This window comes from Falco rusticolus, chromosome Z (assembly GCF_015220075.1).
Source record: "Falco rusticolus isolate bFalRus1 chromosome Z, bFalRus1.pri, whole genome shotgun sequence".
Classification (NCBI taxonomy): domain Eukaryota; kingdom Metazoa; phylum Chordata; class Aves; order Falconiformes; family Falconidae; genus Falco; species Falco rusticolus.
This window is the reverse complement of record NC_051210.1, coordinates 71,966,696-71,978,841: the sequence shown is the minus strand read 5'-3', so window position 1 is coordinate 71,978,841 and position 12,146 is coordinate 71,966,696. Positions and strand designations below refer to the sequence as shown.

The 12,146-nt window shown below is 45.3% G+C and overlaps 1 protein-coding gene across 2 annotated transcripts in view; it reads right to left on the bottom strand.

Moving 5' to 3' along the window:
- ADAMTS12 (ADAM metallopeptidase with thrombospondin type 1 motif 12) overlaps positions 1-11,849 on the bottom strand; it is a 162,359-nt gene extending 150,510 nt beyond the window's left edge. Inside the window, exons 1-2 of one of the 2 annotated variants that reach the window (XM_037374179.1) lie at positions 11,333-11,849; positions 6,112-6,473 (exon numbers count right to left, since the gene is read on the bottom strand). In XM_037374179.1, the coding sequence (XP_037230076.1) occupies positions 6,112-6,473; positions 11,333-11,459 (489 nt within the window). In that variant the 5' untranslated portion in view covers positions 11,460-11,849. The remainder of the gene's footprint in view (positions 1-6,111; positions 6,474-11,332) is intronic. The other variant, XM_037374178.1, reaches the window with a different exon arrangement.
- Between the last annotated feature and the right edge of the window lie 297 nt (positions 11,850-12,146).

The following is a 12,146-nucleotide window of genomic DNA, read 5'->3' as shown; positions in this document are numbered from 1 at the left end:
AGACATGGTTGTTTTTCTGAGCTATAGGAATGAAGTACTGAGACTTGCTGCTGACAATGGTCACTTGTTTTGACAGCTTTGTAGAGCTCTGGTAACTACCTTTAACAACAGATTAAAAAACAAATTTTTAATAACCAACAAACCTCATAAAACAGGAGATACACAAGCAGATAAACATCCCTATCATAAGCTTAGTGATCTGTTTTATTTTTCCATTACTTTAGGAGAAAATATTATAGAACTCTTTTCAAGTAAAGATCCCTTTATCCCTAAACCTCATCTAAACACCAAGTACCCCAGCATCCTGACGTAGGCCTTCCACATCCATAGAAGAGGAAAGTCTAAACAGCAGCATTAGACAGCTTTCACAGGGCATACTACCACTGAAGCACTGTTACAGTACCTGCATCGTACTGTCCAACCTGGAACACATCATAAGATGACAACATGCGGGTCGGCACGGAAAAAGCATCTCATGCTAACTAGAAAAGCTTCCGGGCATGTCGCAGGAGAACAGACCATGCTGAATGCCCCAAAACTGAAGCAAGTCTGAAACAGATAAAGTGCCACTGGCAGATTTTGTGCTACACCAAGTGGACCAGTTTAAGAATATAGGTGACACTTCATAAGTACGTACCAGAGCTCATTCATAGGCTTCATATAATAGTGATATCCTGCAATAAGGAGAACAGTTACATCCAAGCAGCCTTCAGCCGCCATTCTGCTTTTCAGTGACAAACTTGCCACATGGTCATGGGAGACACAGATCTGCCCAGACAGGTCCCACCCAGAGCATCTCCCACCAGCTACCATGTAAAGAGAGATGGTCGTACAGCCACCAATTAAGCGTTCACAGAGGGCTGCCCTGGCTGTGGCTGAGCACAGAGAGAACGGAGGTGGGGGAAGCCTTTCAAAAATCCTGGGCACAGCAGCAGACTTGATTGAGTTTTCTACAGATTGCCAGGGTATAGAGCAGCTACCAGGCTTGGTGTGTATGTCGTCACTGCTAACAAACGGTGGTGTTCTGTAGTAGCTGGATTTCGGGAGGGGGAATAAATAAGCAGTGCTTCATGGCTTTGTACTTCATTGTTGTTGCCTGGGCAGCAGACAACACCACCGCTTCTCAAACGCAGACGGCCATGAGCATGAGGATGGAGGCAACCCTCTGACCAGCTGGAGACAGCCAAAGCACCATCTGTCCACAGTGCTATGCAGGCCCAGCAGGTCACCAGGTACAAGTGTTCTCAATTTCCGTACTAATGTCCTTCCATTCTTCTGTCATTTCCATGCCAATGCCTGTATAGCCTTTGAAGATAAAAGTATTACCAGAAGCAACTGCCGATTGACAGCTCTACACTGTAAACAAGTGTCAAGGAAACAAAGCCTTAATGATGCTCTGTCATCTAAAAATACTATAAACAATGTCTGTGTTACTGAGGAATAAAAGAGGGCCTTGTTCCTAATGAAGAGGATAGACTATCAGAGAAAAATTCACTTCCCAGTCCTATAGGACTCAGTGCATAAACCTAGGGTATTCATTCAACTTCACTGAGCTTTGGATCTTGCCAGTCCCACTGAGGGGACAAGCTGACACTACTGCAGTGACACAAGGGATCTCAGAACTAACAAACAACTGAGAATTAAGGCATTGGTGCTTGGAAAAGTTCATTATAAATCTTCTGTGGAAGGCACCGCAGAAACATAAAGCATTATTAGAGGTGTGCCCTACACAGCCTGCCAAGACAAATCCAAATATTAACGCCACCAAGACAAAAATTAAACTATTTCTCCCCTTTACCTCCTCTTGGAAACCTTCCTGTATTTAATAGATTTTTATGCCTGCTCTCTTCCCAAGTGCTACAGTTTGATCGGTTTCTGGTGTTCCAGTAGTGACTTCCTCTCTGGGGTTTCCTCCTCTGTGACCCAAAATAAACAGCAAGGTCTGCCCACCACTGTTCCCCTGTTAATCCATGCATTATTTTAGAAGACCCAGAAGTGAAAAAGACTCAATTAGACAACTGACTCAAAGAAGAGACAGAGCTTACAATATCATGTTCTTCAACCTGTTGAGAAGGTCATGACCTATTTAGCATGAAAGGGAAACAAAGATATCATAAGGTGTTATAGAAAAATATATTTGGAAATCACAGCTTAGTTCCTCCAGATCTCTGCTACTTTGTCCTCTTTATCCTCTCATCCAATTCTGCCCAAATACCTTTATAAATCTAGCCATTTGTTTCCATATATATTTCTGATAATAGTAACGTTTACATTTTTAAAAAAGAATAAATGTCACACAACAAAAATGTCCCCACCATTCTGAAATCTCAAATCTGTCACTATTATTCCCCTTGCAGGCTATTTTGAGAACTTACAAATATATAGGAAAAATGAAATTTGTAAGTTATCAGTGTATGTTGTTTTCCAAACAACTAAGGAAATGCTGCCACTCCTAAGTATGATAACATTCTAGCCAAAAAAGCAACATAGTGTTAACCTGGAGAAGCACTGATGGCAAAAAGCTGTTTCCCACATTTTAAAGGTGTCACTTTTTCAATCATTCATCAATATGATTTAGTCAAACAGGTGCCTTTCTGAAAACCACATCTCAACACCATCCACTTGACTTATGCAGAAGAAACTTGATTCTGAAGAACGTCATGAATGAAAATGAATAGCGAGAGTCATCTCTTTGCTACATGAGTGATGCCCATTTAATGCCAATGGAAGCAGGCATATAATTCAAAGTAAAAACACAAGGGAGAGTGAAATCCATTTCTAGGTTTTCTATACTTCCAGTGCTGTGTGTGAGTGATCTTTACAACAGAACACAAATCTACAGCACACACCTTTCTTTTGTTCTTATACGCTGCTATTATCCTGGAAATTCAGGAACTTTCAAATACGACCCAAATGCATGAGAGGACGTCATTCCAGAAAGAGGACTAAAACTAGGATTCCCTTCCCACAGGCATCTTTAAGATTTTGTTTCATCTCACTTCAGTCAAAAAAAAAAAATTTTTTTTTGGAGGTGACGCATGGCATTACAAATGACGACATATTCTTGCAAATCAGTTGGACAAAATTACAAGATAACATTTCAACCACTTTCCACTAAAAATATCAACAAAAGGGATATTCCAGTAAAACATATTTATTTAATCACATCAGTGTTTTTCTGTATTATAAAATTTGTTTACCAGCTCCTGTTATTAAGAAAGCTAAAAATTAGCAGTTTAGGGATCAGACACTTTCCTGTCACTTGTTAGGATGGTAAACTGGTGCCTCACTTAGCTTACTAAAGACCACCAAAAAAAAAACCAAACCCAAAACCCCCCCCAAAACAACAAACCACAGTTGTTTAGCATTTTATAATGAGCTGTCAAGCCAAAATGACATCAGAAAAAGAACATCACTAACATTCACGTTCCCCATACGTGAAGGCTAAGACATTGGTTCTTACCAACTCTTGGGTTATGAGGCTTGAGCACATCAGTACTCTGCCAGCTTGCCGAAGTGGGATGAGGAGCTAAATTGTATTGGGACCCATCTGCCAAAGCACACACTCAGACACGGGTCCTGACCCAGGCTGTCACAGGTGAGGAGGACCTGTGCAGCAGCCACTGCTGCCAAAGCCAAAGCATGAAGCTGGGAAGCTGGCACCTTTCAACCACACTGTTCTGATATCTTCCTCTTCTACCCCTCTCAGCCCCAAGCCCTTTATCAATTCATCCTGTGCAATTCACTATTTAATATAACTCTTTTTATCACGTAGTTTAGAATTACTGTCCTACAGTAAACAAACTTAAAATTTCTCCTCGTGGGATAGGTTTTTAGTGTCTCAAATAAGTTGCTCTAATTCCATGGTGGTTATCTGTTCTCAGTTCCCCTTCCCTCATTCATAAGAATAAACAGAAAAATTATTTTCATGGAGAAACACAACACATCCCAGAAAGAAAAAAGTAAAAAGCAGAAATAGTAAGGTGCTGAAGAGCAAGAGACTGGATATCTCCAGGATGGAAACGATTTACTATTAGCTCAGGAAACAGCAGACCATCACAAACAGTTTCAGAAAAGTCAGGTTGTTATCCTGAAAACCAGACTGTATTTCTCAGTGCTGGCAAAACTATTCATTAATAAATGTTTTCATATGACACTTGATCTTTCGGAAAACTTCCAGGGGAAAGGCAAGGTAAATCACCCTTCCTCAGCTTGTGGCTGAGGAATTAAAGAGATTGAGACTCAACTCTTATGGCAAACTCTTCAGAGCAGTGACCTCTGAACTTCAAAAATAATCACAAGATAAACATCATGGTTTTCCCCAAAGGTCACTTTCAACCTAAACTAATTTATGATTCTGTATTTTCAAAGTTTCATTTTGGGGTGGGAGAGAAACCAAACCAGGACAGTACTTTCCTGATACAAGTGTTTTGTCAAAGAGAAAGAATCCCCAAGCCTGTATTCTAGCAAACATTGTTTCGAAAACCGCCAAATCAAAGTAAACCTCCAGAACTTTGTAACTCAAATGAAAGGATCACTTTTAAGGATATTACCATGCTGAATTTAAAATGTAATTTGAATTGTGGTTTTTTAATCCTTGTTGCAGACTAAATACTTCAGGAGGCATAATTAAGGTCTCGCACCTCATTTTCAAGTTCTCATCCTAATGAAAACTAACAAAGATATTCTGGTAAAGCACAAGACAAATCAACCAAAGGAACTACTTGTATCATCATGTCTCCTTTTCCTTACTGACCCTGATGACCATAACGCATTTCAAGGAAGTTTGGATAAGTTGGTCCCCACTGGAAGAATTACTTAGACAATCCCTGATCTTCATGCCTGTGGGACTGAAGCTCCTGACCTCAAGCAAGTTTGTTTCTCCAGGCAATATGCCAGAAGTGTTATCGGCCCTTGTGTAAGATTCCAGAGCTTCCCATTTCATCTACATCACAGCTGTCTTCATGTTGCTTTTCATATACTGCCAAGACACTTCTGTATACCAATCTTCCAAAGCTTCTGAAAGCTTCATACTTCTCAATAGCAAGGCACACACTTTGATATTGACAAGTTGGCAAGGAAAGGATGTACTTTACACTCACCTTGGTGTTTAGTTTAGGCTCAAAAATGAGCCTGAGATGCGTTGACCAAAAGTCATCAGTGCACTGGTCTATGCACTTTCAATTACTATCATACAAATGATTGAGTGCCAACACTGAAGAACTGAGGCACTAGAGCACATGCATGCTGCACACGTTTCATCACCTCTGCCTGTATACTCTGCAAACCCTTTGTGTTTTGCCTCTCGTAGATTACATGTGCCATTCTGCCCAGCTCTCAGCATCCACTTCAAATTCAGGCAGTTTGTCTCTCCTTTCTCTCCCTGACAAGATAGGTTCAGCCTTATCCTCTAGAAATAAAAACCTAAGCTACAGTGGTGCTAAAAAACAAAGCACAGCAAAAATAAGGTTTCCACCTCCTTGTCTCAGTCTGAACCACAGCCTATTGAGAAATGTGAGACTTCAGGCTTCAGCCTTAGAAGTGCTCTTCTGAATGAGGGATGCCTAGAAGTGGTTCAACTTTGAATTTAAAGCTCTGGCTAAGGCTGCACCTCCCCCACCATTATTTCTGAAGTTGCAGTGCAGTTCTGAAGCTAATCTCCCAGTTTTCCCAAACTACCATCAGTTGGTTTGATTTGCAGAGCAGTTTTGGTACACTTGAGATACATTCCTTTTAGAGGAAACTAAACCAGAAGCTCATATCCAGATGCATAGCAAAGGCATGCCAGCTACTAATGGGATCAAAGCAATTATGGATATTTGGATGGCTTCAAGCTGTATGAATGATAGAGATGTTAAGATCAGGCCACCAGAAAATCTAGCAAGAAGTAAAACTGGGTGTCCACAACAACTTCTGACCTTCTGATTCTCTCTTCCAAAAATTGAAATGACACCCACAGTACTAAACTGATTATTTCAGAGCATTATGCCAGCAAGGCATCATGTTAGATCATCCAGTTCCTTACCAGGCATATTCATACACCAGTGCTGTAGCTCAGTTCTAATGACACCAAAATTAGCTCAGAACCCCAGTAAAGGTCACATCACTTACCAGGCCATTGCAAGTGCTGATTGCTGCTGTCCCACTCCTGGAACCTGGCTGCCACACTGTGCCAATGAAGTGGCAAGGAACTCCTGGGCGAGCTGCAATCTTCGCACTAGTGTAGTTGCCATGTCTCCTTTCTACTATGTAGTTATGGGAAAGAAGTCCCACGTGGACAGTCAAGTTAAAAAACAGATCCTTCTCCTTGTGGTTAATTTTATAATATATCATGTTTTCCTTTTGGCTGAGATCTTCCCTCTTCCTCATGTTTGAAATGTGATGGTGTAAATTAAAAGAAAGAAAATGGCCGCTTGCATCTACTCTTGCTGGATCAACCACATGGTATTCTGGCAAGGTCTTGATAAATTGCTCTGTAGGGAAGGGGGAAAAAAAAAGAAGCAAAACTAAGGTGAGTGTTAGTCTGTTCAGATCTTGCATGATTTAAAAGGGAAACTCAAAAGTGACTGCAATTCACCACACCATCCTACTGACACAAAGGCAGGCAGTGCACAGACCACAATACAATCCTTATTTGGGCTTTCTACTCTCCTGTTATAACACACAATTTAGAAGTTAAACATCCTTCTTTTCAAATATTTCGCCACCATTCATATAAGAGATTGACTGTCACACACACATTCTTTCACACTCCGACAAAAGCTGGGAACCCTCCCTGTTCTAAGTCCCCAGCATCCTCACACTTCCAGAAAGCTGACCACCTGAAGCAGGAGACAGAGCCTTACAAATACAGATGGGTGAAGGGAACACTACTAACTGGTTTTATAGGCTGCAGCAATAGCACATCAGTAGCATCAGCATTAGCAGATGTTGCAGCATAGGAGGGAATTTTAAAGAAGGGTTTAAAGGGGAATGAAGTAACTGTGCCCTTTTGTATAAGAGATTCCAACCAGCATAACATCGGACATCTTATCACTTGTCAGGATCTAGCAGGGGAAGAAAGCGTTACTGGCATTCCTGTGTCTGCTATGATACAGAACAAACAACACCTGTTCTCAATATTTTTTTCTAAATTAGTGTAAAACTCAAAAGCCCCAAGCAAATAACATAAATCCACATAAAACACAGTCCCTAAGTACTCCTACCCTAAGGGCCAGATCTTCCACTGGCGTACTTGACTTAAGCGCAGGAAGTCACAGTCTGAACATATTTCATCAAAAATAAATTGTGAGAACACATGTCGTTCCAGCTCCTCTTTCCCCAGGGCTTTCTTCATTCCCAAAGTCCCAGCCACTTATACATGAAGTGATTACACTTCATTCATTAATTAAGCTGGTTAACCAAGCAATTAGCCTACTCTAGGTACTTCCAAAACGATTCACTCCTCCCTAGGACTGGTAAAACAATCCTTCTAGAGACACTTATCTCTCCACTGCCTGCACCTTCAAAGCCACACAGGCTAAGCCAAGCCCAGACAGATAGGTGTCTGGATCTGTCCCCTTTGGGAAGGAACATACCTACTCTGTCCTCATTAGTTGCTCCTGCTTCTTTGGACCCTTGAGACACGTGCACTGAAACACTCCCAATTCAAAAAAAGCCAAAACAACACAAAACTCTCAGTTCCCAGCACATAGACAAAACTACGTGAGAAATCTTGCCTTGCCTTGGTAGCACCTTTGTTTCAGAAGTAAGCTTATTCTCATACACTGATGCATACTGATTTCTTTGTACACAAGCCTTCCCACCAGCCTGCCATGACTTTGTGCCTCTGTAGGACAAGCCGCAGCAGTGGGCTTTTAGATCTCACCTGCCACAGTGGCAGATCTCGACAACACAGCAACTAACACCTGGCACAAGTTCTGAGAAACATCTGCCCTTGTCCACATAAGTACAACAGGGAGTGCGACACTGAAAACTCAGTCCACACTTTCACACCTGCAGCATACACAGCCTGTAGATAGCACAAAAGGTGCAGCTGCCAGAAGTTTAGCAGCAGAAATCAAACTTGAGGTCCCCCCTTCCTCACGCTCCAGACTGAAGCAAAAAAGAGGCAGAAAGGCGGCAGGGGAAACACCCAAAAATATGGCTTACCTGCAGAAGCTGAATTATAAGACTTCTGAAAAGTCCCACTCCCTATATGGCACCAGCAAAGAGAACACTGCAAGACCAGGCCCCCATTTCTATGGTTTTCAGCACAACTCATGAAATAATTGAATTAAATGCCTGAAGGAAACTTACTCGTTTGCTGTCACTATGAGGTTTGCCTCTGCTTGATGTCTTGAGCTTAATTTGTTGTGGCTTAACTGTTAAACTCCATGCAAGACCCAAGACTTGCAGTTTTGGACTTAAGCTATTCAAGGAAGTTTTTTATTTCATCACTACAGTAATTAGTGTGTAGAGGTTAAAGCATATTAGACAATACAACCAGTAAAAGGGAAAATAATGCCTAAGCATCCAGTGGCAACAAGATTATCAAAGCAGAGAAGTCTAACTTCTTCCACCTGCTCCTTAAATACTGATTTCTGAATGCTAGTCACTGGCATTAGAGAGGAGAATTATGCTGCATTAATAACATACCATAATATAACTGCAGAAATTAATTATTACAAAGTATATTAAATATATAGTATTAAAGCATATTTAAAAGATCAGAGGGAATAAGATTACCACACAACGAAGTTTAGCAAAATGAGGCTAAAGATATTTCTGCAAGTAATCACTATCAGTGTCGTCTAGACTGTAGGGTAGAGGTTAGTGAAGGCAACCCTACTAAGAATTATTTACTGAGGTCTGCATTAAATCTAACATACTGCTTGGCTTTTCTAGCTGGAGAAAAGTCTAAAACAAAGACAAGCACTACAACTCTGATGATACCTTTCTACCCTTCTAGGAAAAAAAAATAACGCTCAACTAAGATGGCAGAGGCAACAAACAGAAAAACTTGATACACACAACCCAGACTGCAGAAGAATACGTATTCTTCAACACTGACTGACTCAGCTTTCCTAAAGTAATAATTAATTCATATTAAAACACCACAGGTACCCATAAAACTTAGTGCCAACAAACACTACATGGAGGGAATCTATCGCAGTCCCACTGACAAACCTTGAGGCTGGCATGTCACAGCATCCCCCTTGACCACCTAGAACACTCTCCACTCCAGGGAAGCCTTGCCTGTTGAGGGGCACTGCTCAGGATTTATAGTCCAGGAAAGGGATGACTTCCCTGGGCAAACTGTGTAGCTTCAGAGAATGTTCTGTCTTTCTACAACTGCAGCCTGAGTGTGCTGACTTCCATCGATGCCATGTGCAAGACCAGAAAATCACACTGAGCAGGACACATTCAAGTCAGTACTTTGCCTTGCAACCACAGTGTTCACACAGGCCCTTCTGGGCACATGGGACAAGCAAGGTCCAGGCCCTTCACACTTGTCTGAAGAGTCTAATTGTTTAAGTTGCTGGAGAAACCTTCCTTGCAGACTCTCCTAATTCTGCATCATTGAAAACATCTGATAATATTCAAAGCCACTGCTGTCTGTTCTGCTGCTCCTCTGTGGATTCAAACTCACAACACGTGGCAAAGAACTGCCTATATTAAGAATGGCTGTACACAAAGTGAATAAACTTGGATAAAGAGAAACACACGGTCTGTCACACATGACAGGAAAAGCACAATTTCTTTTAAACAGATAACACATTTTCTGACAAAATTCCTTTAAGATGTGACACATCATAACTCGCCATTGTTTCATCTCCATCTTAATAGTTCACCTATATCTGCCTCTCAGACCCTCTGGCTTGTTTTCAAATAATTCCTTGGGATAAGAAATAGTGTTGCTCATCTCTGGATGAACTGCCTTCCCAAGCCAAAGAAAGGCTCTGTACCCAGGGAACACCCTGAGCTCCAAAGCCCCAAAGCAGCGAGCAGGCCTTCAACGTTCAGCATGGGCATCCTTAACTGTCCTATCTGCCACACTCGTGGTGGATGTGGAGGGAGCACAACACTTAACAGTCACTTCAGCTATGCAAGATACAAATTTTAGTCCTTCACACTTAGCTCTGCATTCAATCTTCTGTCGCAAAAAATTAGCCGAATTTTGAACTGTCCCTTTGCACAAAGCTATTTGCAAACTCTTGGAAAAACCTAGGCTTTTCATGCCTAGAAAGTTAAATTAATTCTGAATTCATTTCCAAATGCCTGACAATTAAACAGCTACTACATGTTAACAGAGCCATCTCTGTTCTGTCCCATGCAGAGTCACAGGAATGCAATGATTGTTTGCATTCTCTTTAAATGAATCCAGCAGGAACTAACTTCAGGATAATTGTTCACTTTTCAGGCAGCTTGTTTAACCACTTTTTCCTTCCACCATCTCTGAGGGACACAGAAGATTCTTCTCCTCTGTGCTCAAGCTCTTCCACTGACAGTACCAACAGCTGTTAACTGTTGCCCCTGGAAGGTTTTCAGGAAAGAAATTTTTCTCCCACGTTTTCAGGTCTTCTACCACCAGGCAGAGTCTTCCAGCTAACCACAATTTCTCCCTCTTGGGAGTGGCTTCTCTGGTTTTACTTAAACAAGCAACAGGATAAAATTCCCGAGTTACTCTCCCCCAGGGAGACGTGCAGCCGGTACCAGCCAGGGCAATGAAGTTAATCCACCTGGGGCAGCGCCTCAAGAGACAACTCCTTGCAGATGAAGCCCTGCTTTCAGCTTACCATCCTCACTGAATTTTAGTAACTCACAGGGGGTTTCATACCCTGATAACACCCATCCTTCTGTGGCTTGTGCTGCTGCAGTACAGAAGTGATAATTTGTTTTAAACAAGCAAACAAAAAACAATCAGGGCGGTAAACTTTTCCAGTGCAGCAATGCAATAGGATTCCTGTATTTAGAGATGTCTCTTAACGAGAAAGGCGAGTGAAACCCAAGATTTAGCAATACCTTCACCTACACAGCGCAACTGCATGACTTCCGAAGAGCAGCTGGAAGGCGCAGCCGGAGCCGTGCCCCCCCGCCCCCCCCGCCGAGCCGAGCCCCGCGGCCCGGAGCCGCCGGCCGCGGGCAGCGCTGCCAACTCGCACCCCGCCGGGGCGCGGGCACGGCGCCGACGCCGGAGCGGGGACAGCGGGGTCGGCACACGGCGCCTCGCCGCCTTCACCGGGCCGAGCAGCGCCGAGGAGCCGCGGCGCGGCCGGCCGTGAGACCACCCGCGGCGGCCGCCCTCCCCTCACGCCGTGCCCCGGGGAGCTCCCCGCACCCCGCCACTGACCTTGCCTCCCGTCGGGGAAGAGGGGGCCGCCGGCCGGCGGGGCCCAGCCCAGGCTGGGCGCTTGGACGTGGAGGACGAGCAGCCAGAAGGAGACGTGTGCCGCCCGGCTCGGCGGGACACATGGCATGGTGCGGGCGGGGAGCTGCCGAGCGGGGCGCCGCGACCGCCGACGCCTAGCCGGGCTGCCGCATGGCCGGGCGGCGGGGCAGCGGCGGAGCGGCCTCCCGGCGCCTCCCGGACACAGGCGCCGCTCCCCAGAGGGGCTGCGCGGGGCCGTCCCGGTGTCTGGTTTCTGCCGGCGGAGGAGCGGAGCGCGGTGGGGAGGGAGCCGCCGCCGGGGGCCCCCGCCTCGGACCCGCCGGGGTTAACGCGCTGGAGCGAACCGGGCCGGGCCAGCGGGGAGGGGAGGAGAGGCCGCCAGCGGGGGCTTCCGCCCTCCACGGCGGCAAAGGTGGGGCGTGAGCCCCGGCGGCCCGCGGGGAGGGCCGTCCCGCTGGAGGCGGCCTCCCCTCCCCGGCCCCACGCCGCGTGTCTCCGCCGCGCGGCCGCGGCCAGGAGCCCGCCGGGGCCCGGAGCCCGTCGCGGCCTCGCAGCCCCGCGCCCGCCCGGACAGCGGTTCCCCCGCGGCGGGTCGCCACGGCGCTCGAAGCACGCAGGTGTTGGCCGCGCTGACACACGGCGGGGGCCTCGCCCCGCCTGAGGCGCCCGGAGCCCCGCGGTCCCTCGGCGCCCGGCCGGCCCGGGCACCTCATCGTGTACGCGGGTGCCACGCACCCCCGCCGAGGCCGCTGCCGCCCCGAGGCCCAGGTACGGC